This window comes from Cibotium barometz, chromosome 10 (assembly GCF_041138505.1).
Source record: "Cibotium barometz isolate CiBa-2024 chromosome 10, ASM4113850v1, whole genome shotgun sequence".
NCBI classification, from domain to species: domain Eukaryota; kingdom Viridiplantae; phylum Streptophyta; class Polypodiopsida; order Cyatheales; family Cibotiaceae; genus Cibotium; species Cibotium barometz.
The window spans coordinates 12350101-12376273 of NC_141055.1; the positions used below are offsets into that span (position 1 = coordinate 12350101).

Genomic DNA, 26173 nt, shown 5'->3' on the forward strand with positions numbered 1-26173 from the left:
TGTAGTCTGGTCTCATATTTTCTCTTCTCTTCTCTTCCATAGACACAAGAAGGAAAAAATCCACTTTAACCAAGACTCTTCAAAATTTTCCATTGTAGTTACAAACACTTAAAGCTCTCAGTCTTCATCTTCTCTTCTCTTCTCTTAGTCCTTTTGTGAAGTCTCTTCGCTGTCTTGGCTGTCATGAATGCAATAAAGTACACTTTAGTCCAACTTGGATGGTTCTATGTAGTCTGGTCTCATATTTTCTCTTCTCTTCTCTTCCATAGACACAAGAAGGAAAAAATCCACTTTAACCAAGACTCTTCAAAATTTTCCATTGTAGTTACAAACACTTAAAGATCTCAGTCTTCATCTTTGTAACTCTTTGTCTCTTTGATCTCCAAGAAGGGCTTTGTGGACTCTTAGAAAGGAGGAGGAGCAGGGCTTCTGGAGCGATGAGCTGGAGCAATCCCGCCTGTTCATGAACCTGCGTCCCTTCCCTCAGTCTTTCATCATGCTGCCCCCGCCTCCCTTCTCTGTTCGTTGCCGCCACCCTGCGCCATCTCCCTCCCTCCCCTTCCCGTGGGCAGCGGTTCTCTCAGCCTCTTGCCCACCTGTCTCTAAGTGCACCCCCACCTCAGCATAGATCGGCATGCCAAAGGCCTTTATGGGGTAGGCTGGGATGGATTTGTGGGAGCCATACCTTGGCCCTTGGCTTGGGGGTGGTTCGAAGCATAGAACCTACGGTTGGGAGGTGAGCTAGCCTGCACCTGGTAACACCCTCATGACTTTCTTCATGGGGCCACAAGGCAGATTGAGCCGATCCCCCCCCTCGACAGATGACCTCAGCAGCTGCACTTTACAGAGAGTGAGATTGATTGGGTTTCATGACCACAAGGGGCATGTTGACCCTCCCTGAGCCAAAGTGGCCAGAGAGAGTTTGTGGATGTTATGGTTATGAAGGGCCAACCACTGATGCGTGTGCAATGGGATCCAGGTTAGTGGTAGTGGCATGATCCCTTCGCCCCTGAGGAGGCCTGCATCATCCCATCTTTGAGTACACAGTCGGCTTGGGCCGCAGGATTCAGATGCCAAAGGTTGCTAATACCATAGTCACCAGAAACGAGAAATGGGAATGGAAACGTTCGAGGAATGGAAATGGGGAAACGAGTTTTGAGGGGTGGAAACGGCCATTTCCTGTGACAATATCACTTCAGAAACGAGAAACGGCCATGGAAACGGATGAGGTCCAAAGAAACACGTTTCTCGGGGCTGAAACGGCCCTTTCTTGTGGCTATGGATAATACGCGAATGGCAACAGTACATTGGCATACTCAGGGCATTCCCATGCATTTTCTCCATGATTCTTGGAAATGGTTGTGGGTTAGCTTCCGGTCACGAATGATTACTCTTTTCCTTTGGCAGACAGCTCATAGGACCTTGGCAGTGGGCATTTGGCTAGTAGTTGGAGGTCAGCCAGCCCTCTGCTCTAGGTGTGGACACCCCTAGGAGTCACAGCGGCATTGCCTTTGGGATTGTCCCAAGGTGCCGATTTGGTTGCGGATCCTCCATATATTAACCATGGACATCTACCCGCACCATCACTTGGGAAAGGTAGCATTGGTTTGTGAGTCAGCACCAGCCCTAGCATACTACTAGCATATGAGGAGACGGGATAGGACCTTACCCTTCTCCTTGCTCACCACAATATCATGGCAGCCTTGCTATCAGCAACCCCAATTGGGAGCAGGACCACAGTCCCCTGTCAAAGGTGGGAGATCATCAATAGTATAGCAACACGGCACATTTGGCATGTTGTTGCAGCGAGGCCATAGAGGGGCACAACCATGCCACCCGCTGAGTCCATCCAGAGCATATGGGACATCATACACACCCACCGGTGCAGTGGGAGAATCTGTGAGGTAGCTTTGAGCGTATGTCAATAGGCTTTTCTATGGATTTGGATCAGCGGTCCTTTCCTTAGGGTCAGAGACAGCAAGGCTACTTGGCATTATAGGCCACGTGTCCCCCCCCCCCATCCCACAATTGTATGAGATAGCCTTCCTCCTTGAGTGGCCAGCTGAAGCGGAAGAGCCCTTCTCTGTCTCCAACTGTTTTTTTTCATCTCCCTTGATTGAGACTTGGTCATGTACTTAGCTATTTTGGCTGTATTTTTGGTAACGAATGGAAGAATCTTTTCTTTGAAAAAGAAAAAAAGAAACGAATAAAGGAGAAGGAGCTATTATAACCATACCATGGCAAGTTTTGTCCTTTTGTTGAGTAGGACAAATTGTATGCCAACTGTATCGTCATTTACTAGGGGCTTTGGCCTTCCCCTTGGGTTTGGCGTATGATTTGCCTTTTTTTTTTCTCTCTCTTTTTTTTTTTTTTTCCCCCAGAAAGAGACTTCTATTAAGTATGAGAAAAACATAGAACAATCACAGCTATAAGCCAGAAAAGAATAGAATCCCCCAATATGTAAGGTGATTTCAACCACTGAGGAGCATCATGATGCCATGTAAGACTTGTGGTACTAGAGGAAAAGAAGATGCCATGGTCCCACTCCCGCATAAATATCACGCGCTTTGCCTGCGCAGAACGAGAGGGCCCCTAAATGCGAGCCCAAGTAGCCATAAGAGTATGGATGATATCACCCCATATAGTACTAATGCACTGAGACCCAAAAATCTGGACACCCTCAATAGCCTCCGTGCATCTAGCTCTCCAGATCCGCGATGCTGTAATACTGGCAGCAATCTCCCAATTAGTGTCAATCCTCTGTCTGGGGCGTGTATAATCAGAGTGAGGAACATCCTGCAATAAATCATGCTGGGCAATACCTCTACGAATGAAAATAGCAGAATATGTACCATTGCCCTCATAAAAAAGCTGCGGACGGCGGACTGGGAGAGCCAAGCAACTACCCCCCAAGTCACATGCATGGTTCGGCCACTCAATTTTCCTTTTCTTCTTTTGAGGAGTGATTCTGGCAAAACTGTGTGTGTCTCATCTCCTCTCAAAACCCCTTGAGAGAACATGTATGACATAGCAAGATCTATCAAGTTTACTTCTGTTTCCTCCACATGCTTCACAAAAGCACTATTGCTTGTTGTCTTCTTTTTCTCCAACAAGTACCTTTAATATCCTAGGTTGGCTTCATGACTCATTGGTTGATAAATTTTGGCATGGATTTCTACTTATCGAGGCAAACTTTTCTTGTCTTCCTCAAGGCTGTGACCTGATTCTTTTCTACGTTACTCTGGCTGTGTGACTCTACTGTTGTGCGAGGTAGTCATGTGTTGGGCAGCAAAAACTTGGATGTAGTCATTTATGAAGTTGTAAGTAGAAATGATGATGAAGCAGGAAAAAGAATGATTAAAGTGATGATCTGAACACAAACTGGAACCTCTCCCCCATTCTCCTCCTCTCCTAGGTGATCTTTTTGGGTGATTGCATAGGTTATTTGTCATGAGAAATCTTCAAAAGAGAAAGGTTTTAATCCTTGCATATATTGACATGTTTTGCAGATGGGATTTGATGCTCTTTACTTTGCAAGGATTGATTATCAAGACAAAATGAAGCGTCTTAATGAGAAGACATTGGAGATGGTTTGGCAGGCTTCTAAAACTCTGGGCAGCTCTGCTCAGGTGGTTATGTTGGTCTTACTATTCATCTTATGAAGTTTTTGTCATGAATAGATAGTGTTCATATAGATGCACTATGATATGTTATTATATGCACAACTTACAGCTATAGGTTGATATGCATCTTTGGCAGTTTAGATTTTTACAGGTGCTTTGTATGACGGTTATGGGCCACCCACTGGATTTGACTTTGACATGGATTCTACAGACACACCTATCCAGGTACTCATCTACACACACACACACACACACACTTACTTTTTTTTTTTTGAGTGAAATCATTCATTGATAAAAGTAATGTACAATCATGGCTGTCCCAGAGTAGGACAGCCAGGGCTTAGATCAGAAACAGTGGGAAAACACCTCAAGCTACTGAAAAGCAAGCTCTCCAAGATCATAAGAATCTATGAGAGATTGGTGAAGAGATCTATGGAAGAAGGAAAAAGGGTCGACATGAACAACAGAAAAAAGCAGCTGATTCCAGACATGATAGATAGTCCAGAAAGCCTAGAATCTCATCCAATCCAAGAAGACTACATAAGCTGGCAATGTAGGAGAGAGTCCACCAAAAAGCCAAACTGTCTCCCAAAAAGTCTGCTTGGAAATCGTACCCGCAGGCCCCCTGACAATCTGTCCAGGAGAGCTCGAGACTGGGAGTAGTACCACCACAGAAGATGGGGCACCGTCTCATATGGGTGAGAGCATCGCCTACAAGAGGCTGAAGCAATGTGTCTATGTGCCAAAAGAACCCCCACCGGAAAAACACCCATAATATATCTCCATAGAAACAGGCGTTGCTTCAAAGGCAATTTGCTCATCCATATCCTTCCCAATGTTGCTCTCCACCAAGGCAAGGATTTAGACATCCTCCAAAGATGATTCTCATGCTCATGAATCCATGGAGGGGGGGGGGGGGGGGGGGGAGGTGGGGATGCAAAAGGAACTTGTATGCCCTAGAATTTGAGAGCTGATGAAAAGGGAGAGGTGTATATCCAAGAAGCTGCCTGTCAAAAAGCCATCCCCCCCCTCCCCCCCCCCCACACACACACACATTTTTTTTTTGGGGGTAAAAACCAGTGTTCTATTACTTCATTGTACAAGGAAAGAAGCCCTCAAAAGTGAGGAAAACTATTAAGATCACAAAATACGAGTACTTGTCAATCTGTGTAGAGTGAAAGATCACATGATTGCGGCCAATCCTGAGTGTCCAAAGTGCCCAAAAGCAAGGAAATGTGCATACTCAGCTAGTCTTCGATGATCTCTCCCAAAGATCCGACCTCCTAGAAATGTGGCAGCCAAAGAAAGAGATAATCTATGCAAGCAGTCTCTGGTATCAAAACAAGCCCATAGTAAATGAGACACGGTCTCATTTACAATGGGCATCTAGAGGCAGATGCTATCCTTCTTTTAGCTAGAGTTTCACCGACAAGTAGCACTCCAACCAGGCAGTCCAACCAGGCATCGACAAAGAAAACTCTCTGCTTTAAAATGGCAATTTATTTTTTGGAGATTTTATTTCCACCACTTGGCTGTCTTATCCATATTCCAAAGCCTGTTCGATTGAGCTCCACGGCTCGAGAAAAATCAATTCGTGCAACAGTGAGCTGTGACATAGGTACTTTGGAAAAACCGGCTTCATCTCTCTGCAACATCCAATGCAACAATCTGTTCTCTTGAATAATAAGTGTAGTCACTTCAAATTGCTACAACAAAGCTCTAATTTTTTGCAAGACGGGCCTGTAATGCATGCCCAAATTCTATATCCTCTACGCTTGTGACATGTGGAAGCTCTAGGTAGTCTTCTTTTAGCCCTAAATACTGCATAGGAACTCTTGATGCAAGAACAACTCAAATTAGATAGAGAATTGAGAGAGAGTACTGTAATTTCAGCATATTTCTGTGGTACAAAAAGGTACATCATTCTGTGGGCTTTGGCCTTCCCTACAAAAAGTTACTCTCCCAAACATGTTATTGGTGCTTGCCTAGCATGCCCTAGATGTGTAGGAGTTTCGGAGTCAGTTTACCATTGTTTATGGGAATGCAGGGAAGCACAGAGGGTTTGGTCTGCGATTGCACACCTCTTTGGTAGGACTAAGAGGGATGCTATCATTTCTTTTGGTTCTATCATTTGGTTGACACAGTCTGGGCCTCAGCTGAGATTCGAGGGGACTGACAGGAGCTTGGCCATTATGGTTAGGCAAGGAGTTGCTCGGCAGTGTTGTCTTCAAGATTTGCCACTTCACACTTTGTCCCCAGAGGTTAGACAGCTCTTGGGAGATTATTGCTCGCATCTCAGCTTGGAATATCTGGAAGGCTAGATGCACCGAGGCCATTGAGGGTACTCCCGGTCTTGTTTCTCAATGTCTTTGCAGGATTTGGAGTGATATTATTCACACCATTATGGCTACCTGGGCCAAAATCCAGGGATCTTCGAGGGCTGCGGAGAGGAAGCGCGTCCAGTTTATGAGAGAGTGGGACATTGGTATCTTTTTCACATCCTCTCATTCGGGACCCTATTGGCAGCACAGGGCTCCTGATTGGTTGAGATCTCCACCTTGCTTGGTGTGAACTCTCCACTTTGTAAAAATTTTTCATACGTAATAGAAGTTTCCTTTCTGAAAAAAAAAAAAGGAAACATAATACCTAATCTATGACCTTCTCCACCTTGCGGGGAGATAACAAACAATGCCCAAGGTTATGCCTTTTATAGGCTCTCGGCACACAAAATCAACTGGCTGACCTGCTGCTGTCGGCCAATACCATGGACAACAAAATTAATATATGTTGCCGACTTCATCTGTAGGCTGTCCTCCACTTGGCCAACCACTGTTCTTGCTCATGTGGAGGTATTCTGCATAAATCTAAGCCCTAATCTAATGTTTAGCTACTACAAAGTAGGGATTAGCTTGGGGTTAAGCATGTCCATGTGCATGCACATGGCAACGCCTACGTGAATGTAAGTATTCTGCCATCCAGAGAAACGACATCCTAGATTAGACATATGTTTTTAGTGGAAGGAAAATAGACTTTCCTTGGCTCCTGAGTGAACAACTAGATGTTCGAGAAAAACTCTGCTCCAGTGAATGCTCTCCAATCTAAGTGAGCTACCTATCTCTGAAGGTATTCAAGACCAATGCAAGTACAGGGAGGACTTTTTTCTCATCAGCTATTAGTCTAGTAGTGAAAGGACAACATGGTATCTTCCCTTGCAGCTTTCCAAGTAGCAAATCCCAATGTGTACATTGCCACATGCCAAAAGAATCTGTTTTTAAGTGTATTACACATAGTGGCAATCATCACTGTCCAAGACTGCTCTTGGCAAAAAAGGTGGACAATAGAGTTGCTTTTCTTGCCAAAACATGATAATGAATATTGAGAATATTCAGCCCTCCATGCATCTTGAACAAATCCATTCACATCTCAAGAGCCTAAGAGCTTTCTGTAGGAGATGGACTCAAGATAAGCCCATCTTCAAAGAACTTTAGAAGCAGTGGAAAAACACCTCGAACTAGCTAAAAGCAATGTCCTCCAACTATAATCAATCATGGAGGCATTGTCGCAAATTCATCTTAAAGTAAGCATATGCCTCTAGAGGCGTTTGTCCAAACATAGAATTGTTTCTCGTCTTCCATATTGTCCATAGAGCTCAATATCTAGTCCATAGAAAGAAAACATCAAAATCAGAAGAGTTGGGCACACCAGTCCCAAATATCCAGAATTGCTTTCCATATCGTCTGCCTCTGGAAAGTGTCCTGTGATATCATCGGCCAATTGTGGAAGAAACTCCCTTGTCTGCAAACAATGCCATAACACATGGGGTACATTTTCAGAATGAGCTCCACATCTGCAGTAAGTGGCTCCAGCTATTCCATTTTTAGTGAGCATCTCCGCAATAGGGAGGACACCCGCTATACAACGCCAAAGAAATAATCTTTTCTTTTAAGGCAGCTTACTTTTCCATATACTCCGGAGGTGTTTTTTCCACCATCTTTCACTCTTTTGCATACCCCATAGAGTGTTGCCATGTGCATGAATCCAAGGTGGTGAAAGCAAATGGTTATACATGCTAGCTGTAGTTATCTTATCCAAATGTAATCCCCGAGCATTGTCGGTTTGCCCTTTCACTTTCCAGTCATGTAGCCTATCATTTTTAGCAAGCGGAGGCAATGGTTCATATGGTTGCAATAACCTTTTAATCTTCCTCCAAATCGGTCTATGATGCAAATCCAAGTTATGCTCACTGCACACCTACAGATATGATAGCACATTCCTTGTATCATCCACAACATCCTATAGCATGCATATATCCAAGGATGCCAAAAAGCATGCTTTACCTGGCTCTTGCATAGCTAGTAGTTCCGCAAACAAAGAGGACTAGTGCAGACTTTCTAATCTCATAGGGTTACCGATAGTTGCCCCAACATGGAGCAGCTACTACGGGAAAACTAGAAACAGTGATAAAACACGTCCAACTGGGCCGTGGAAAGGTCTCCAAGAAAGTGGGTATCTTGGAGAGACTGGAGCAAGGAGAATCTGAAAAAGGCGAAGACATCCACCGAAGTGTGCCCAAACAACTGAGTGTTGCGGGCATGGTATAAACTCCATAAGGCCCAATAACGGCACCACGAAAAAAAGAGAGCATAATCGGGGGTAGAGGGATATCTACCAAACAGGCAAAATTTCCTGCCAAAGGAAAGGCTGGGAAACCAGACATGGAGAAGAACTGTCAAACGAGCAAGGAAATCTCGAGTGGCAGGACAAGCCCAGAGAAGATGCAGGACTGTCTTGCGCGGATGCGAACAAGTAGGGCAAAGTGAGGAGGCAATACGTCGGGCAGCCCTTCCAGAGCAGATCTCCTTGCCACATCCTCATCGAGCTCATCGTATCGTTTGGAGTCTCGACAACCTCTCGGCTGATCTTCGTATCTACTCTGCATACCTCACCGACTACATTTTTGAGCACTCCAATGATCACTGCCACTAGAGGGATCGCATTCGCCAGGCTGCGGACACCATCCGTAGTCTCTAAGTTCAGGTGTGCACATTAGAGCAACACTTGCAGGACACAGAGTGCAAGCTCACCCACCTCCACTCTTGATCTTCCCACAGCACTCAAGAGGCGGTGGGATTACGTGATCTTGTGGAGTAGCAGAATTGGGAGCTGGTCTCTTTATGGGCCCAAGCAACTGAGTTGGATACCCTTCAAGCATCCCTCGGCCCTTTCCAGTGTTGAGAAATGTGGTGCCAAAGAGCACAAGGAAGAGGTAGGGAGTGAGTTGAGCAACCCAAGAAAGTGCAAAGCCTAGCATGAAGCCGAGAAAATGGATTTATCCCACATTGATGTACAAGCCCAAGGGTTTACCTCATATAAAAGGGGGCTATTTCAAGCAATGAATCATATCACTTGCACACATCTCAAGACGGAGGATCGGAGAGCTGCATCCATTTAGCATCTTAGGGGCTCTCGCATTCATATTGATCAGATTGATGTAGCTATTCCGCATGAGTGGCTTTCTGGGACCTTTCACGGAGACTATCATCCAAGTTGGCTGGGAGGTTTTTCGAGGATAGGCATACCTCTGCAGGTCATTGCTCTCCCGGGCCAGGAGGCTACAGATTGCATCATTTACTCTATCATGCCCAGAGGGAGATTTGAGGAGATGTGGTATGGAGGAGATCATCCTAGATACTAGGCTTAGTCCAGTGAGGATTGTTGGTCCGTTAGGGGAAGCATTGGTTCATTGACCCTTCTCCTCAGATAGTGACTCATGGCTCTTGGTGTTTGTGGCTATATGGTGGTAGTCCTATCAGATATCTTCAGTGGGATCTAGGAGAGTGGAAGTGGATTGATGCCTTTGATCCTTTGAAAAGCCTTCCTTTTTTCAGTTTCACTGTCCTGAATGCCAGGCTTGTCCTCACTCGACAGATCCATAGGATCCCTACTCTTAGGCCTCATTGGGAGAGCTATGATATTTCTCCAGTGATACAGCGCAGATATTCGCATAGACTTTGGCACTCATACAGAAGGAGCCAGATCTCTCATTTCTTTTGGTTATTCTTACATGGTGGTCTCCCCACCAATCAGTGGAGATCGGTTTTTGGTGTAGCACCTTCCTGTCCTAGGTGTGCGGCAGATTCTGAGACTGTACAACATTTTTTATAGGGATGTAGCACTGCACATCAGATTTGGGGTTCTGTGGCCCAACTTATGGGCAAATTGAGTGGCTGAGCCATGCATGTGACTTGGGAGGCATTTGCTTGGCTCTCCCAGTCCGGTCCGCAGCTTTTTTATGAGGGTAGTGGTATAGATTTTGCTATTTTCATTTGTAGAGGTATTGCCTAGCATGATTTATTGCAGGATGTTCCTCACTTTGATTATACACCCCCCAGACAGAGGATTGACACCAATTGGGAGATTGTTGCCAGTATTATAGCATGGCAGATTTGGAGAGCTAGATGCACGGAGGCTATTGAGGGTGTCCAGATTTTTGGGTCTCAGTGCATTAGTACTATATGGGGTGATATCATCCATACTCTTATGGCTACTTGGGCTCGCATTCAGGGGCCCTCTCGTTCTGTGTAGGCGAAGCACGTGATATTTATGCGGGAGTGGCACCATGGCATCTTCTTTTCTCTAGTACCACAGGTCTTACATGGCATCATGATGCTCCTGAGTGGTTGAAATCACCTTACATATTGGGGTGATTCTATTCTTTTCCGGCTTATAGTTATGATTGTTGTATGCTTTTCTCATACTTAATAGAAGTCTCTTTCTGAAAAAAATAATAATCTTAATCTTATAACTTAATTGTGATGGAGTCTATTTCACATACTCATCATCACATGAGTAAACTTAGATTACATCCACCTTAGATTAATCATCTTAATCATGTTTAATCTTAATCTTATAACTTAATTGTGCTGGAGTCTATTTCACATACTCATCATCACATGAGTAAACTTAGATTACATCCACCTTAGATTAATCATCTTAATCATGTTTAATTAGTATAGGATCAGGTTTGATTAGGTAGATTTTTTGCTAGTAGGAGAGTTTGATCCATAGTTTTTAACATGGTATCAGAGCCTAGGTCTAGCTCTCCTTGCTTAGCTTAGTTGTAGTTTTCTAGCAAATGATTATCTTATGTGATTAGAGAATGATTAGTATTAATAGTATGCTCTAGATTTGAGACACTCCTCACTCCTTTCCTTCATTCCCACATTACTTCCAGATAGAGAGGGTAGCCCAAGCAAAGAGAGGAGGGATGCATAACCCCTTGTGCAGACCAAGATAAGAGATTGGTTAACCCTGTGGAGACCTAGCAAAAGAAAGGTGCTGCCTCGTGTGTGCTGCCAGCCCAAAGCAAGGAGAAGAGAGAGGCCAGCTTGGTATAGCTAGCTAAGCAAGCGAACTCGCCTGTCAGTTGGCAACCTAAAAATGAGAGAAGCCCACGTTTAGAAACTCAATGCAGAAAGCCATGAAAGGAAAAAGAAGATTTTTGGTGTCTAAAGTTTCAAAGAGAAAGGCAATGTGAGATTTGCAGAGGGTTCAAAGGGATTGTGTGTTTGAAGAGCTTGCGCACAACGAGTGTTTTCTGATCAGACGGAGTAGTCAGGTGAGCTGGTTGCAGTGACTGCGTCTGCCTTCTCCACCTTTGTCGTGGCCCTAACCTAGCTGGTGGCTCCTTGAAATCAGAGTTGTTGCACTACATGGTGTGCCGGCCGTGGTCGTCAAGGGCCCATCTCACGTAGAGGCTAGTGGTACCAAGAACATCCGTGTCAACAAGGGTCACCAGCAGCCATAGAATAGCCATCGAGATATTCACCAGGCATCACTGACCAGACACCAGGCAACAATTGCATCATCGCTAGCAAGCAACCACCGCTGATCTAACAATATTAGAAAAGCTTTATTTTTATTGTCTTTTTTTGTATGGTGCAAGTCTTATCTTCTCCTAAGGGTGTGTTCACACCAAAGGAAAGGGGATCACTACAAAATCCTAAAAATTGGGTGTAAAATATCTCATGTAAGAGGTATTCATACGCTTTGCAAAGCCAAGACAAAAATGCACTCCTTCATGGGCATCAACACCGTATTTAATGGTTGGATTATCAACGACAAAACTCGTTCATCAAACCAAAATTACACTAAACCTTTCGTGTTAAACCATAAGTCAAAGGTGGATGTAAAATGCGGCCAAATGAGCATGCTTACATGTGTTTGTGTAAAAAAGAAGACAGCAACTCCTGTAAAGATGCTGCAATCAAATGAGTATGCAAGTGTAGGTGTGCACAAGCAAAGACCAAAGAGACGACAAGAAGGAGACATGGTGGGGGAAAAAATGGACGGGATGGCCTCTACACCCTAGCCACCTCCCTGACTCACTAAGGGCTACTAGGGGAAGGGCTTCCCTAGCAACCAAGGAAAAAGGAGGCACCACCTAGCCAAAGGAAGGTGGGCTAGGACACCTACACAAGGACGTGATTACTCATAACGAGAAAAAATGAGCAATAAGATGGGACATGATCTCAAATGACATCAACTCTAATACATAACTCAAATTTCTCCCAACAAAGAAAAAAGAATGCTAAGAACAGATGAGAGTCATGAAGAGGAAAGGAGTGATCTCATTAAAAAGGATTCCTCATGTACAAAGGTTATCATAGGAGAAAGAGGATGGGAGAGAGTGAGGTTTTTTTTTTTTTTTTTCCAGAAAGGAGACTTCTATTAAGTATGAAAAAATTTTACAAAATGGAGATTTCACACCAAGTAAGGTGGAGATCTCAACCAATCTGGAGCCCTGTGCTGCCAATAGGGTCCCGAATGATAGGACGTGAAAAAGATACCAATGTCCCACTCTCTCATAATCTGGCCGTGCTTTCTTTCCGCAGCCCTCGAAGATCCCTGGATTCTGGCCCAGGTAGCCATGATGGTGTGAATAATATCACTCCAAATCCTGCAAAGACACTGAGAAACAAGAACAGGAGTATCCTCAATGGCCTCGGTGCATCTAGCCTTCCAGATATTCCAGGCTGAGATGCTAGCAATAATCTCCCAAGAGCTGTCTAACCTCTGTGCCGGAGGGACAAAGTGTGAAAGTGGCAAATCCTGAAGACAACACTACCGAGCAACTCCTTGCCTAACCATAATGGCCAAGCTTCTGTCAGTCCCCTCAGATCTCAGCTGAGGCCCAGAGTGTGTCAACCAAATTATAGAACCAAAAGAAATGATAGCATCCCTCTTAATCCTACCAAAAAGGTGTGCAATCGCAGACCAAACCCTCTGCACTTCCCTGCATACCCATAAACAATGGTAAACTGACTCGGAAACTCCTGCACATCTAGGGCATGCTGGGCAAGCACCAATAACAGACCTCCACTGATTGGTGGCCAGACCACCATGAAGAGAAACCCAGATAAAGGAGGAAATCTGTGGCTGCCTATAAGAATGCCACAATCTCCGCCAAAAAACCCTCTGAATGTCAGTCGAAATGCCGTAAGATTCCCAATGAGCGTGAGCTGAGAGTCCAGTCACCTCCGCGAACAGGGACACTTCGTGATCTGATGCATGAGAAAGTCCTTCCATGGCTGAGTGCCTAGAAGAAAGCCCCTAACAACCAGCTTACAAAGCAAAGCCTTACATTGCACCTCAGGGTCAATGATATTCAATCCCCCTTCATGCTTAGGCCCGATAATGGTTTCCCAAGCAACTCTAGCCCTGGTGTGTGCATTTCCATCAAGCCCTGACCAAAGAAATTTCCGAATAAGGCGACGAGGCTGGTCATTGCAGCCCTTATAAAAAATCCAACATGAAGCGATAAACCAAGTCGTGGCTAGTGAAACTTGGTTAACCACCAAATCTCTAGAGGCCAAGTCGAGCTTCCTCCTACTCTAGTGATGAAGTTTGCTTTTGATGCTTAAGAGTAGTGGAGCAAAGTGTTGTGCGGGGGAGATGTCAATGCCCACCTGACAACCAAGGTATCTGGCAGAGCATCCTCTCTCAATGCAAGTAAAACCAACATCTATACCCCAATCTGCAAGAGGAGAATCATTGATCCAAAAACCAACTGACTTATCTCAATTGATAATAGCTCCTGCTGCCAAACAAAAGGCCTCCAAGGCTGTCCGGAAAGAACATAAACAAGCATTTGAAGCCTCAAGGAACAACGCCGTATCATCTGCTAACTCAGAGTCCAAAAACTCTTCCTCTGTGCATAAAGGCAGCCTGAGACCCACAACACTAGGGGAAGCCCGATGCCTCACTGAACGGGAAATCTGAAAACGCTCACCGTGCCCCCCACAGGCTAAAACAGTGCTATGAGCCTCCCTGTATAGGCAAGACACCCCTTTGATCCAGTTTTGGGAAAACCCCATGTGTGCCATAGTGCCCTCCAAAAAATCCCAATCCACTCTGTCATAAGCTTTTTCAAAATCAAGCAAAAGAATGGCAAGAGGCTGTTGACTAGACTTTGCCCACTCGACAGCTTCCCAGAAAGAGAAAATGTTATCAATTATACTCCTTCCTTGGAGGAAACCATTCTGGGTATCATGGATAGTCCTTTGGAGAATCGGCTGCAACCTTATATTGAAGGCTTTAGCTAAGATTTTATATGTAGATCCAAGGAGGGTGATGGGCCTCCATTGCTTGATGTCAGTCTTGTCCCCACTCTTGGGGATAAGGTGAATCAGCCCCTCCGTGAGGTATGGAGGCATCATACCTGACAACCACATTTCCTGAAGGGTAACAGTGATAGCATCTCCAATATGATCCCAAAAAAGAATAAAGAAGGCGGGAGAAAGACCATCATCCCCTGGGCATGAACCACTGGAAAGAGCATGCAGTGTGTGTGAAGGAATTCATCCTTCGAGAAAGGGGCATCCAAGGAAGAACACATAGCATCTGTAATGAGCCTGGGCATGCACTCCCAAACTTTCTTCCGGGCCACATCTTTCTGAGGAGAGGGCACCTCTGCAGTCAACAAAGACCGATAAGATTCTGAAGCAATACCCCTCACCTTATCAGGCTCAATTTGAACCTCACCCTATAAGTCCTACAAGTACCTCACAGAATCCCTGTTATGGGAAGGCCTGTGTGCTGAAAAAAACTTTTTGTTGCATCTGCCACCCATATGAGTCCAAAACGCCTCGTTCACATGAAAGGTGAACTCAGCCCTCCTGTCCATGCCTAACTGCAGCTCTGCTCTAACTGTGGTCAAGAGGTCTGTAATCCAAGTCGCATATGGATGCTTTTCATATTCCCTCTGAAGAGCAACAATCCTATGCCTAATAGCTCTCTCCTTGTCCAGAGCCTCCTTCTTCTTAGACAAGGCAGTGCTATGATAATGATGGCTGGTCCTCTCAAGAGCTAGCGCAATATTATGACGAGGATGAGGACCATCACAAGATCTTCATATCTCTATGATCTCAAGGGAAATGTTAGCATCAAGATAAAGAGAGTCAGGGATACGGACATGGGGAGAGGCCGAGCGAGCCCCAGGCTCCCTGAGAGAAAACGACGGGGCAATGATCGGATTTGTTGGTGCTAGGCATAATAGCAATGGTGTCTCCTCTATCCAAGGACCAATCATCCACATAAAACCTGTCCAGACGTGCAGAGATGCTCTCATCCCCGCTCCTGCGGTTATGCCAAGAGAAAGATAAGGAATTTGGCCTTCTCTGGAAATCATCCTCAGTCTAGCAATCCCTGCCAAAAAAGGAAAGCGTGAACCTCTGCCATGAGGTTCGCTCCAAAGGGTGTAAACCCCCTTCGCGTCCACCCTTCTTGTCAGAAGGTTGCTCAACCATATTAAAATCTCCTCCCACTATCCAATGATCAACCTAGGGAATGACATTTGTAATAGTGTCCCAAAAGGCCACCCTTTCACCTCTCACGTTAGGTGCATAGATATTCAAGATTCCCAATTTCTAACCTTCATGCATGATCAAGATCCAGTGGGCTCTAGCAGGGATGATAACACCGTGCCCAATAACATGAGGTATAATAGATGCTGCCACTGAAATACAAACACCCCCTCTAGTCCCAATTGCCGAGGACCAGAAGGTGTGGCCAGAAAGCATCTTACCTGTTTTGCCACACTGAGATCTATCCAATTTGTGTTCCTGCAACAAAAGCACATCCATAGACCCTCCTGTAACAGTAGGGTGCAGCTGGTCCTTCAGAAGGCGCTTCCTACCATGATACGAAGGCCCTGAACATTCCATGATACGATTCTCATGGAAGAGAAGAGGGTTTGACCCCCGATCTAAGAAGAACATGGGCAGAGTGTGAGGACGCCTCTCATAATGCTGGAGAACGGGAAAATCCACAGGGCAAAGTCCACTGACATGCCCTTGTCTGAGGCCCTGCACAGTACCTGCATATGTACGAGAAACTTGTTCGCCCTGCGGAGCATCAAGGGCAATGGCATCATGCTGAAAATCCTGCAATACATGATGCCCACTGTGCTAAACATCCTGCAGATCACCCCCTCCACAAGTAGAGAGGACTCAACAAAATCATCTTGATCTGAGATATCATCTCTCTACAAAGATGCATTAGCTGACACATCCCTCTGACCAGAAACATCATCTATCTGTACATGATCCGAGGAGGCCTTACCATCAATCGCACCAGGGGAGCGGGCATGAGAGACAGCTCGCCACACCTGGCGGATTGAAGGACGGGAAGGAACCAAGGGAGGCGCCTGGGAAGCACGCTTACGAGGCCTCCTGCGACCTCGAGCTCGAGGACAATCTCGAGCAAAGTGACCCTGTTGGTGACAAACCCGGCACTGATCGGGTTTACCTGCAATCTCCATACGTTGCTTCAAAGGGCCACAAGGACCCAAAAGCAAAACATAGTCCTCAAAGAGCTCAATGTCACGGGCAAGCACCATTACCCTAGGGACGGCATCCGCCGAGGCAGTGACCACTTGGGCAGAAGATGTCGGCAAGGCGTGAAGTGGGGGACACTTGAAGAACCAGCCCAAAGGCAGACCCGATGGCCTCTAACATAGGCCAATATGCGCGAGGAAGACCTGGGAATCTGAGAGTAATCGGGAAACGGTTCCGGTCTTCCTCAACAGGATCAAAATACCTGGAGTAGGGAAGAAAGAATATCTTCCTCGGGTCCAATGGCAAAGGGCTGCCCTTCAAAACCTCAGAGGCTACGTAATCAGAATCAAAATCCACTTGGAAGAAACCTCTTCTAAGCAACCTAACATCTTGAAAGTGTAGAGCGAGGTCGGAGGGCAGAGCTGCCAGGACCGAATCCCGAGCCTGGAGATGGGATGGGTGAGGTCCAAAGATTCTGGCAATGAGGGTCGTTTTGGAGTCTTTCTCTATTTCGGCGTAGAGGACCGCAAGCTCGGCTTCGGAAAAAACAATGGTTCGCCCGGCCGAGGGAGAATGATTAGCCATGATGCTAATTGAAGAAAAAGGCCGACTTGAACCTGGATGAGGAGCAATCCGAACCAAGGGGAAGAGGTAGGAAAGGAGGCGGAGGAAAGGAAGGGAGGGTGGAAAAGGGAAAAGCAAAGAGGAAAGGGAAGCAAGGGGAAGATGGCTAGACGCAAAGGCGAAGAAGGGCGGGGGAAGGGCAGCATAACAGGGCTGCACAGAGGGAAGGGGTGGAGGAAGGAGGGGAGGCCGGGAGAGGAGGGGAGGCGAAACAGCGCGAACTGGAGGGCGAAGAAGGGCGGGCAGAGGTAGGGGCGAACAGGGGAAAGGATGAGGCAAAGAAGGGCGGGCAGAGGCAGGGGCAAATGGCGATGGAGGAAGGATGGGAGGTGGAGTGTGGATGTGGGCAAAGCAGGCACAGAGGCGGAGGGGTGCAGTGATGGAGAAACGAAGGGAGGCGGAGGAAGGAGGGGACGAAGTAGCCACAGAGGCGGAGGGGCGCAGGTCAGGGTTCGGGGAGCTAGGCGGTCCTCTCTCAGTTTATCGGCTTATTAAAAAATAGAGTGAGGTTATTCACATCCTACCGAACCATTTGATGACTCCATAGTTGATGGATGCTCCATGATGTGCAAAATGCAAAAGAGTAGTGGATACTTGGATGTACTAGGGATTGTATTGGGTAAGAGGGATGTGACTTGGGGGTGGTATTGGGAGTGGGATTTGGTTCTTGAGGACTACTTTTGGGTGTGCTCATGGGGGGAAAGGGGGGCGGTGGTGGCTTTGTTGAGATTATGGGATATGGGGTGTACTTGAGAGGGAAAGAGGGGGGGTATTTATAGCTCCATGAAGCCATGGGTTGGGGCTTGGGTTGAGCTTCTAACCATGTTGGGGAAGTTATGAAGGGGGCCATGGAAGTGGACCTTTAGGATGAGTACAAGTCCCACCCAAAGTTCTCATGATAGAGCTAAGGGTGGTGAGGAAGAAGCTAGAGAGGAGTGAAATGTTATTTACAAAGGTGATGTCATAGGCATAAAATTGACTAGACATGAAATTTATACAGGTGGATTTACAAGGCTCTTAAGAGGGGAAAAGTCGATGTGAGGATACCATGCCATCCTCAACGCCGAGAGCTTCCAAATGGAAGAGACTCCTAGTCCGTGGTTGTGATGCTGCTTCACTTGTTAAAAAAAAAAAACTGTTGGAGAGTATTCATTCACCATGACCTAACCGTGCACTGGAGCACATCACCATTTTATGCATGGGTGGATGGATGCCTCAAAAGCATAGGAGTAGCATGCATCATAGCTCATATATATATATATACAACTATGGATTGCATGAGAACAATGTTACTCTTAGCATAGTTAGCACTTATCATCATATGCACATGCTATAGAATTGGTAGGCATGGACGGTTTTGCTTTACTCCACTTGTTTTGTGCCAATTCGTAATCTTTGTAAACTTCATATGGAAATTGAATTTCCAGATTCTATGCAAGTTTGGCTCGTTTCGCTTCTGTTTCCTTGGGATCAAAGTGGTGGCTAGTATATACATTATGAATCTGCTCAACAGAACCCATCTCTATATAGTCACTAGAAAATAAACATTGATTGCTGTAGAATTGTTGTACCCGCTTGCTCAGCCCACCTGCCTGCTTGACAAGCGCTGATTATTTAGCTGGTTTTAATTGAGATACTCTGCTCGTTGCCTGACCACCTATTGTTCATTGCTGCTTGATGCTGCTAGTGCTCATAGTCTTGCTGCCTATGGTGCTGCCTTGTCGACTCCAACAACCACGTGAATAGTAAGGCGCTACCCGCCACCTCACAACCACATAGAAGAAGAAACATTGATGATCGCTCTCCTTTATGCACAACGCACACGACTACACACACATGACGAAAACACACACACGTGCATGTGGGTGACGCGTGCACAGGGCACATACGACACAGGACTTCGCTTGAGACTCCTCGCCAACGCTCCGCTATGCACAGTCAGCACACACTGTTCTTCCACAGACCACACACACACACACATCAGAAAAATGATAATTAATGCTCACCACACACACACACACATTTTTTTTTGTGAAAACCACTATTTCATATACTTTTTTTTTTTTGGTGAAACCATTGTTTCATACACACATTTTTTTTTTTTTTGGGTGAAACCACTCTTTATATTAAATAGTAAACTGTATAGTCATAGTCACCCGAAGCGGGTGGAACTATGAGAACGAACAAAAAAAATTGGGAAAATTCTTCAAACTGCTAGAGAGAAAACTCACCAAGATCATAACAATATTGAAGAGACTAGAGTAGGGTAGCACGAAAATAGGGGAAGGGATGAACAACATCACCAGAAAAGTGCAGATGATTTCTGGTGGAATAGATGGTCCAAAGAGCCCAGAAGCACACCCATGCGAAGAAATCATCATACCCTGGTAAGGCTGGGGACAATCTGCCAAAAATCCAAAAAAGTCGCCCAAAGCGTTGTCGAGGGAATCTATAGTGTAGCAGTGCTGTCAAGTGTTGAAGAAAATCGTGGGAATGCAAGCATTTCCACAATAAGTGAGGTACGGTCGCGGGCATAAGGCGGCAGCACCGACATAAAGCTGGAGCAATACGCCTTTGAGCCAGTAGAGTATCAACTGGTAGCGTGCCCGTAATGCATCGCCAAAAAAAGACCCGCTGCTTAAGTGGCAACTTTGACTTCCACACCTTTTTTAAAGTCAATTTCCACCAGGGCAAAGGCTTATCCAAGTGCCATAGCCCGTTCCCATGTTCCACTATCCAAGGCTGAGGAATAAGGAAACGGTAGGCCTTGGAAGCAGTGAGGAGATGGAATGAGGAATGACGATCAAAATGCCAATCCTGTAACGAATCCTCCTCCTCAAGAGGGGGTACTGGCTGAAATGGAGCTAGAAGTTCAGCTATGGCATGCCATATTGGCCTATGATGCATGCCCAGATGCCATTGCCTGGTGGGCCGGTGGCCCTAGGGAAAGAACGAACCATACCATGCTCATCAATCACATCCTGCACCATACGTATTCCCAAAGTCGATAGATGATAAACCTTTACCATGCTCATCAACCACATGCTGTACCATACGTATTCCCAAAGTCGATAGATGATAAGCCTTTCTTGGGTGATCCAGCTCTAAAGGCCAAGGAAAGGCTCGACTCCAATGAATGCTCTGAGATCAGAGTGAGTTCCCTGTATGTGGAGGTCTACCTGACCAATGAATGAAACATAAGATCTGCTGCCAAGCTGTCATCAAAGAAGTGGCATAAGGGCAACCTGGTATGCGCCCAGTAAGATGACCAAAAATGACATCCGAGTGATCCAAAACCCAATGACCATAAGCATCTACTTTCACGTCTGGACACATTTCACACACACACACACACACACACACACACACACACACACAAAAACACGCACACGTGCATGCACACACACACACACATGCTTTTACATATGCATGCATCGATGTATTTATGTAAATACATCTGTCTGTTTGTGAATTGTGTAGTTTTGTTTTTGACTTGATGGTTGTTTTTTTCTGCAATAAAACAGGATGATCCCCTGCTCTTTGACTACAATGTCCAAGACAGGATTGATGCATTTGTACTATCTGCACAAACTCAAGTATGATTTCTTGAACCATACGACACTGGCATACTATTCAACATTCGTAATTCGGATCTGAATCCCCTGCTTTACATCATGTCAGGCTAGCTCTATCCGGACAAACCATATCATGTGGACTATGGGGAGTGATTTCAACTACCAAAATGCACATGGCTGGTTCAAACAGATGGACAAGTTTATCAACTGGGTAAACCAGGCAAGTATTTTCTCTGTGAGGCATCAAGCTTTCTGTGTTGGGATTGCATGCATCTTGTAGAGCGTCAATTCTGTTTTTTGGTGGGCTGGCTGAACCTGAGAGTGTTTTCGTATGCTGGTTTTAGTTGATACTTTATTGCTAATGAGATTTCTATATGTCAGTTGATAAAGATTCACAATTGATTATGTTTCTATTCCTTTTTGCGACAATGTGGTATTCTTTTCTCTGCCTAATGATATTGTTCCCCCCAAACTGATTGAAAGATGGGGCTGTTCCACATGGCCTGGATTTGAGGAGGAGTTGTCAAACTCTCAATAATCTTTGAAGCTGAGTCTACTGCCAAGTGATGCGCTTTGAAGAGAATCAGAAGCTGCCCCCGCTTCCCTGCTGCCCCCCTCACCCCCCCCCCCGCCCCCACGGCCAAAAAAAAACCCAGCGGCCCCACTTACCTGCCCTCGCTTCCCTACTGCCCCCATTTTCCTGCTGCCCCCGCTTTCCTCTGCTGCCGCGATGCCTGGTCTCCTCTTCTGCCCCTGCTTTCCTCTGCTGCCCATGCTGCCTGGCCTCCTCTTCTGCCCTCGCCCGATATATGCAGTAAAGAAATTTTGTCACTACTTGTTAGCAAAGAAATTTTGTCACTACTTGTTAGCAAACAAGTTCGTTTTCTTTATAGACCACCAAGCATTGCTATATTTGGTCAATAAACCATGTAGTACAGGACGTATAGTGAGATGGTTTATCATCTTACTAGAGTTTGACTTCATAGTTGTTGTAAAGAAAGGGACTACACACCAAAGGGCAGACCATTTGTCTCGCTTATTGAGTGGTGAAGTGCCAACAGAAGTGGATGATGATTTGCTAGATGCATATCTGTTCAACATCAAAATGGTTCCACGCTGGAGCGAGGACTATGTCCCGCTAATGACTATTGGATAGCTAGATATTCCTCTACCGCTTAAAGAGAAGCAAGCCTTAGTTCAAAGAACAACACCTTTCACTATGCTTGCTGGACTAATGTATCACATGGGAAATGATGGGGTTTTACGCTTATGTATTGAACCGTCAGAAAAGTCTCCATACTTAGAGAGCGCTCATGTAACCACTGGTGATATCCACATGGCTGGAAACCAAACTTTAAAGAGAGTGCTATGGGCAGGAGTATGGTGGCCTACTATGAACCTGCCCTTCCCTTCCTGCTTTCCCCTCTGCCTCCCTTTTCTTCGCTGCACTTTCCTCTGCATCGCTCAAGAACGGATTACTCTTAAAAAGTTGGCCTTTCTCTTCGATTAGCATCATGGCTAATGAACCCCCTCTGGCCAGGCGAACCATCGAGTTTTCACAACAAGAGCTTGCGACCCTCTTCACCGAAATTGAGAAAGACTCCAAGAGGACACTTATTGGAAAAATCTTTGGCTCTCACCCCTCTTCTATTCAGGCCCTGTGATTGGGTACTAGTGGCGTTGCCTTCCAACTCGGTACTCCATTTTAGAGATGTAAGGCTACTTGGGAGAGGATTCTTCCAAGTAGACTTTCAAGCAGAGGAGGCAGCCTTAGAAGTGCTCAAGGGCAGTCCCTTCCCTTTGGAAGATTTTCTTCCTACCCTACACTAGATACTTCGGCCCTATCGCGGAAGACTGGAACCGTTACCCTATTACACTCAGATTCCCAGGTCTTCCTTATGCTTACTGGCCATTGTTGGAGGCATTGGGGCAGCCTTTGGGCTGGTCCTACAGGTGCCCACCATCCCGGCTTTTTCCACTTCTACTGCCCATGCCGAGGTAGTCACTACCTCGGGCTGATGCTGTTCCCATGGTTATGTTGGCACAGTGGTTATGATAGGCCACTTTGCGCGGGATGGCCCAAGGGCTAGGGATCATAGGAGGCGGCACAAATGCCCTCCCCAAGCGACACAGCCTAATGCTCCACCTTGGCCAGCCTTTTGCTAGGAGTGGCAGGTCATCTTTCATGGCCGCCCTCTAGCAAGGAACGTTGGGGCACAAGATGAGGCCTTACCAAAGACAATGTACACATGATTATGTATTGGGTCAAAGAGATGAGTTTGTAGATTCATCCTCACAGAAGGATGTTACATCACGGCATAATGACTATGTTGAGTTCTCCTTGCTTGGGATGGACAATATGCAGGATGCACTTGGTGGATGCATAGGACACGTTGCCAGCTTATGAGGCCTTACAAGATGTGCAGCAAGATATATGCCATGGTGTCTTGCAGGGCGCCCATGAATTGCGCACGTATGGAGAGACTGTGTAGACTCCAGGATAGGGTGAGCATGTTGACATTGGAATTCGCTCCAAGGATTACTCCCTTCTACAACATTATGAGAGGCGGGGCTAGACTCTGGCCAAGTGGTTGCTCAAGTCCGGAATCAAAACCTCCTCTTTACCATGAGGATTATCTCATGGAATGTGTAGGGTTTATGGAGGCTTCCCACACGTTTTAGGAAGCGCCTTGTCAAGGATCAACTCCACCTTGCCATTACAGGTGGACCTATGGATGTGTTGCTTTTGTAGGAGCACAAATTGGATATGTTTTAGTGTGGTAAAGCTGGTAAGATCCTTTCTGGGCACACTTTTTGGTCCTGTGCACAAGGGACCAAAGGTAGGGTATGCATTTCAGTTTCAGCATCACTTTTGCCTCATGTTATTGGCCATGGTGTTATCATACCTGCTAGAGTACAGTGGATTATGGTTATGTAGGAGAGACAGAAGTTGGGTATGTTGAATATCTATGTGCCTAATGTATAGGGAGAGAGGGTGGCCCTCTGTGGCAACATCACATAACTGCTACCCCTGGCTGATCATTGGATTGTTGGAGGAGACTTCAACATGGATTGTTGTAGGTTCAACAAACCATTTTTTTCATCACATGGACCTATGCATAGTAAGGACAGTTTGGGATGCCGTATGGCTGAGACAGCCGTATGCGAAGGCCTGCCGTATGGCTGAGACAGCCTCCACCTCAGCAGGTCATCCATGAGGATCATCTCATGGAATGTACAGGGCCTTGGCGGTGCACACTATGTACGTTATCGTGGTTGCTTGAGGCAGGAGCTTCAGAGATGCCTGGTTGGGGGCAGTATTGATATTCTGATGATGCAGGAACACCATTTGAGTGAGAGTAGAATTCGGAGATATGGTTTGGTGACGCCTGGTAGATGGGACACATTTTGGTCTGCAGGTTTTGGCCCCTTGGGTGGGCAGGGAGGAGTATGTATGGTCATTGCGGATGTATGGCGGCGGCAGGCCATTGTGGATCGCGGAGTCATTGTGCCTGGTAGAGCACAGTATGTTATTCTGAGGATGCACGATGAGCACTTTGGTGTGCTCAATGTCTATGCGCCCAACCATGCTAGTTCCAGAGCAGAGTTCTGGACCCTTGTTACAGATGCATTGCCCGAGGCCGCACATTGGTGTGTCGGGGGAGACTTCAACATGCTTGAGGACTTGGCGGATAGGGTGGGAGGCAGTCATGTTACAGTGCACGGCACGGAGCTTGCAGCTTGGGAGCGATTTTGTATGACACTGCCGATCATTGATGCATGGCAGCATGAGGCTTTCTCCCATTCTCAGGACAGTCTTAGTTTTTCTCGGTCGGATCGCCGACAGGGAGGGACTAATCTATCACGGATTGATCGCTTCTATGTGGGCGACAGGTTCGGGGAACGTGGTGGCTCCGTTGGCATTCTCGCTGGCACCTCTTTTTCAGACCATGCGCCAGTTATTTTGTCACTTGAGGAGAGGACACGGGAGACCAGCTTGCAGTTGAGGATCCCAGAGAGGATACTTACAGATCCCAGTCTTTGTGAGTACATTGAGAGGATATGGCATGATAGCCAAAGCTCTCACTTGGATGCAGCAGGCCAGTAGTGTGCCCAGGGACTCATCGAGCTCAGCTCTTTTTTGCACGCTACAGCCTGTTGGAAATAAGTGCACACTAGGTGTACTATTTCTCTAGTCTAGTTTCAGTCTTTGTGTCTTGAGTCTAGTGCCATGTGGCACCTCTACATTTATCCCATAAGTCAGTCTACTCAATCTTGTACTTCTCACCTATATATTGTAGGTGTCACATCAATGAAAGTATCAATCTTGTGTCTTGTCTACACTCATCTCAAGGTAACTCTTTGTCTTTCATTTTTGTTCTTGTTTCATTTCTAGTCTGCTCTAGCTTTCATATTTTCTACATGGTATCAGAGCCATGGTTTTAGGGTTTCCCTGTTTTTCCTATGAGCTTTCGCCATTCTCTCCAAGTTGTCCCACTCAATTCAGCGCAGCCGCCGCTGGTGTTTGCTTGGTTCAATACTCTCTCTCTCTCTCTCTCTCTCTCTCTCTCTCTCTCTCTCTCGTCTGAGCTCCTCGTTGCCATGGTGGGATACACGCTCACGACAGCCACCTTGCCGCAGAAGCCAGAGTGGCTAGAAGCTTTGCTTTCCGAGAAGTTCTTTGCAGCTTGCGCTAACGATCACCTTCATCTCAAGAAAAATAAGAGGAATATCTTCTGCGTGGATTGCAGCGTGGGCATCTGCCAACACTGCCTTCCAAACCACCCGCCGCCTGCACACCGCCTTCTGCAGATCCGCCGCTACGTATACCACGATGTCATCAGATTGCACGATATAGAGAAGCTCGTGGACCGCTCATCCTTCGCCAAGCCAGACTCTCTGGCCGAAGCAAGCAGCCGGACACGCAAGAACGGAGCCTACTTCCGCCTCAATTATTACGCCCTTCTCTTCACTGCGGTACTCGCCTTAACCCTAATCTCTAATCCTGTCTCTCTTTTCTTGCTCTGTGGCCTCCTTCAGCTTGGGTCTTCGCCTACCTCATCAGAACCACTCCCCTCATCCTCTTCAACAGAACTTTCAGTGAAAGGGAAGTCAATGTCGGATCTGTTCTCATCTCTGCTGCCATGTTAGGGTTTGCAATCATCTGCATCCATGCCACTCTCTTCTTCATCAACATGTGGGTTAGCTGTCCATTGGACCAGCCAGACCTACAGCAGCAAATTTAAAGCAGAAATCAAGTGTCTGTTGTGTTCTATTTTCAGTCTACTCTCTATCTCTTGAAAAATTAAAAATTAAAAATAAAAATCTCAATACTGAATTTCATTTACTTCTCTATCTTGTACGAGATTAGACACTGCCAAATCTGGTAAGACCTTCCCATCTCTCTCATAATTATCTATGTTTTTCATGCTATCTACCACCATTGATCACCAATGAAGTAGATCATGGGGTAATGTCATGTCTACATGGACTTATCTTTGTCCCTATCCAAGAG

General features: G+C 46.1%; 1 protein-coding gene across 1 annotated transcript in view; it reads left to right on the forward strand.

The window, feature by feature from the left end:
* Window positions 1-26173, forward strand: part of LOC147634561 (alpha-mannosidase At3g26720-like) — a 188564-nt gene that overhangs the window by 44124 nt on the left and 118267 nt on the right. The window contains exons 6-9 of the mRNA XM_086803267.1: window positions 3510-3629; window positions 3765-3848; window positions 20608-20679; window positions 20765-20878. Coding sequence (XP_086659393.1) covers window positions 3510-3629; window positions 3765-3848; window positions 20608-20679; window positions 20765-20878 — 390 coding nt within the window. The remainder of the gene's footprint in view (window positions 1-3509; window positions 3630-3764; window positions 3849-20607; window positions 20680-20764; window positions 20879-26173) is intronic.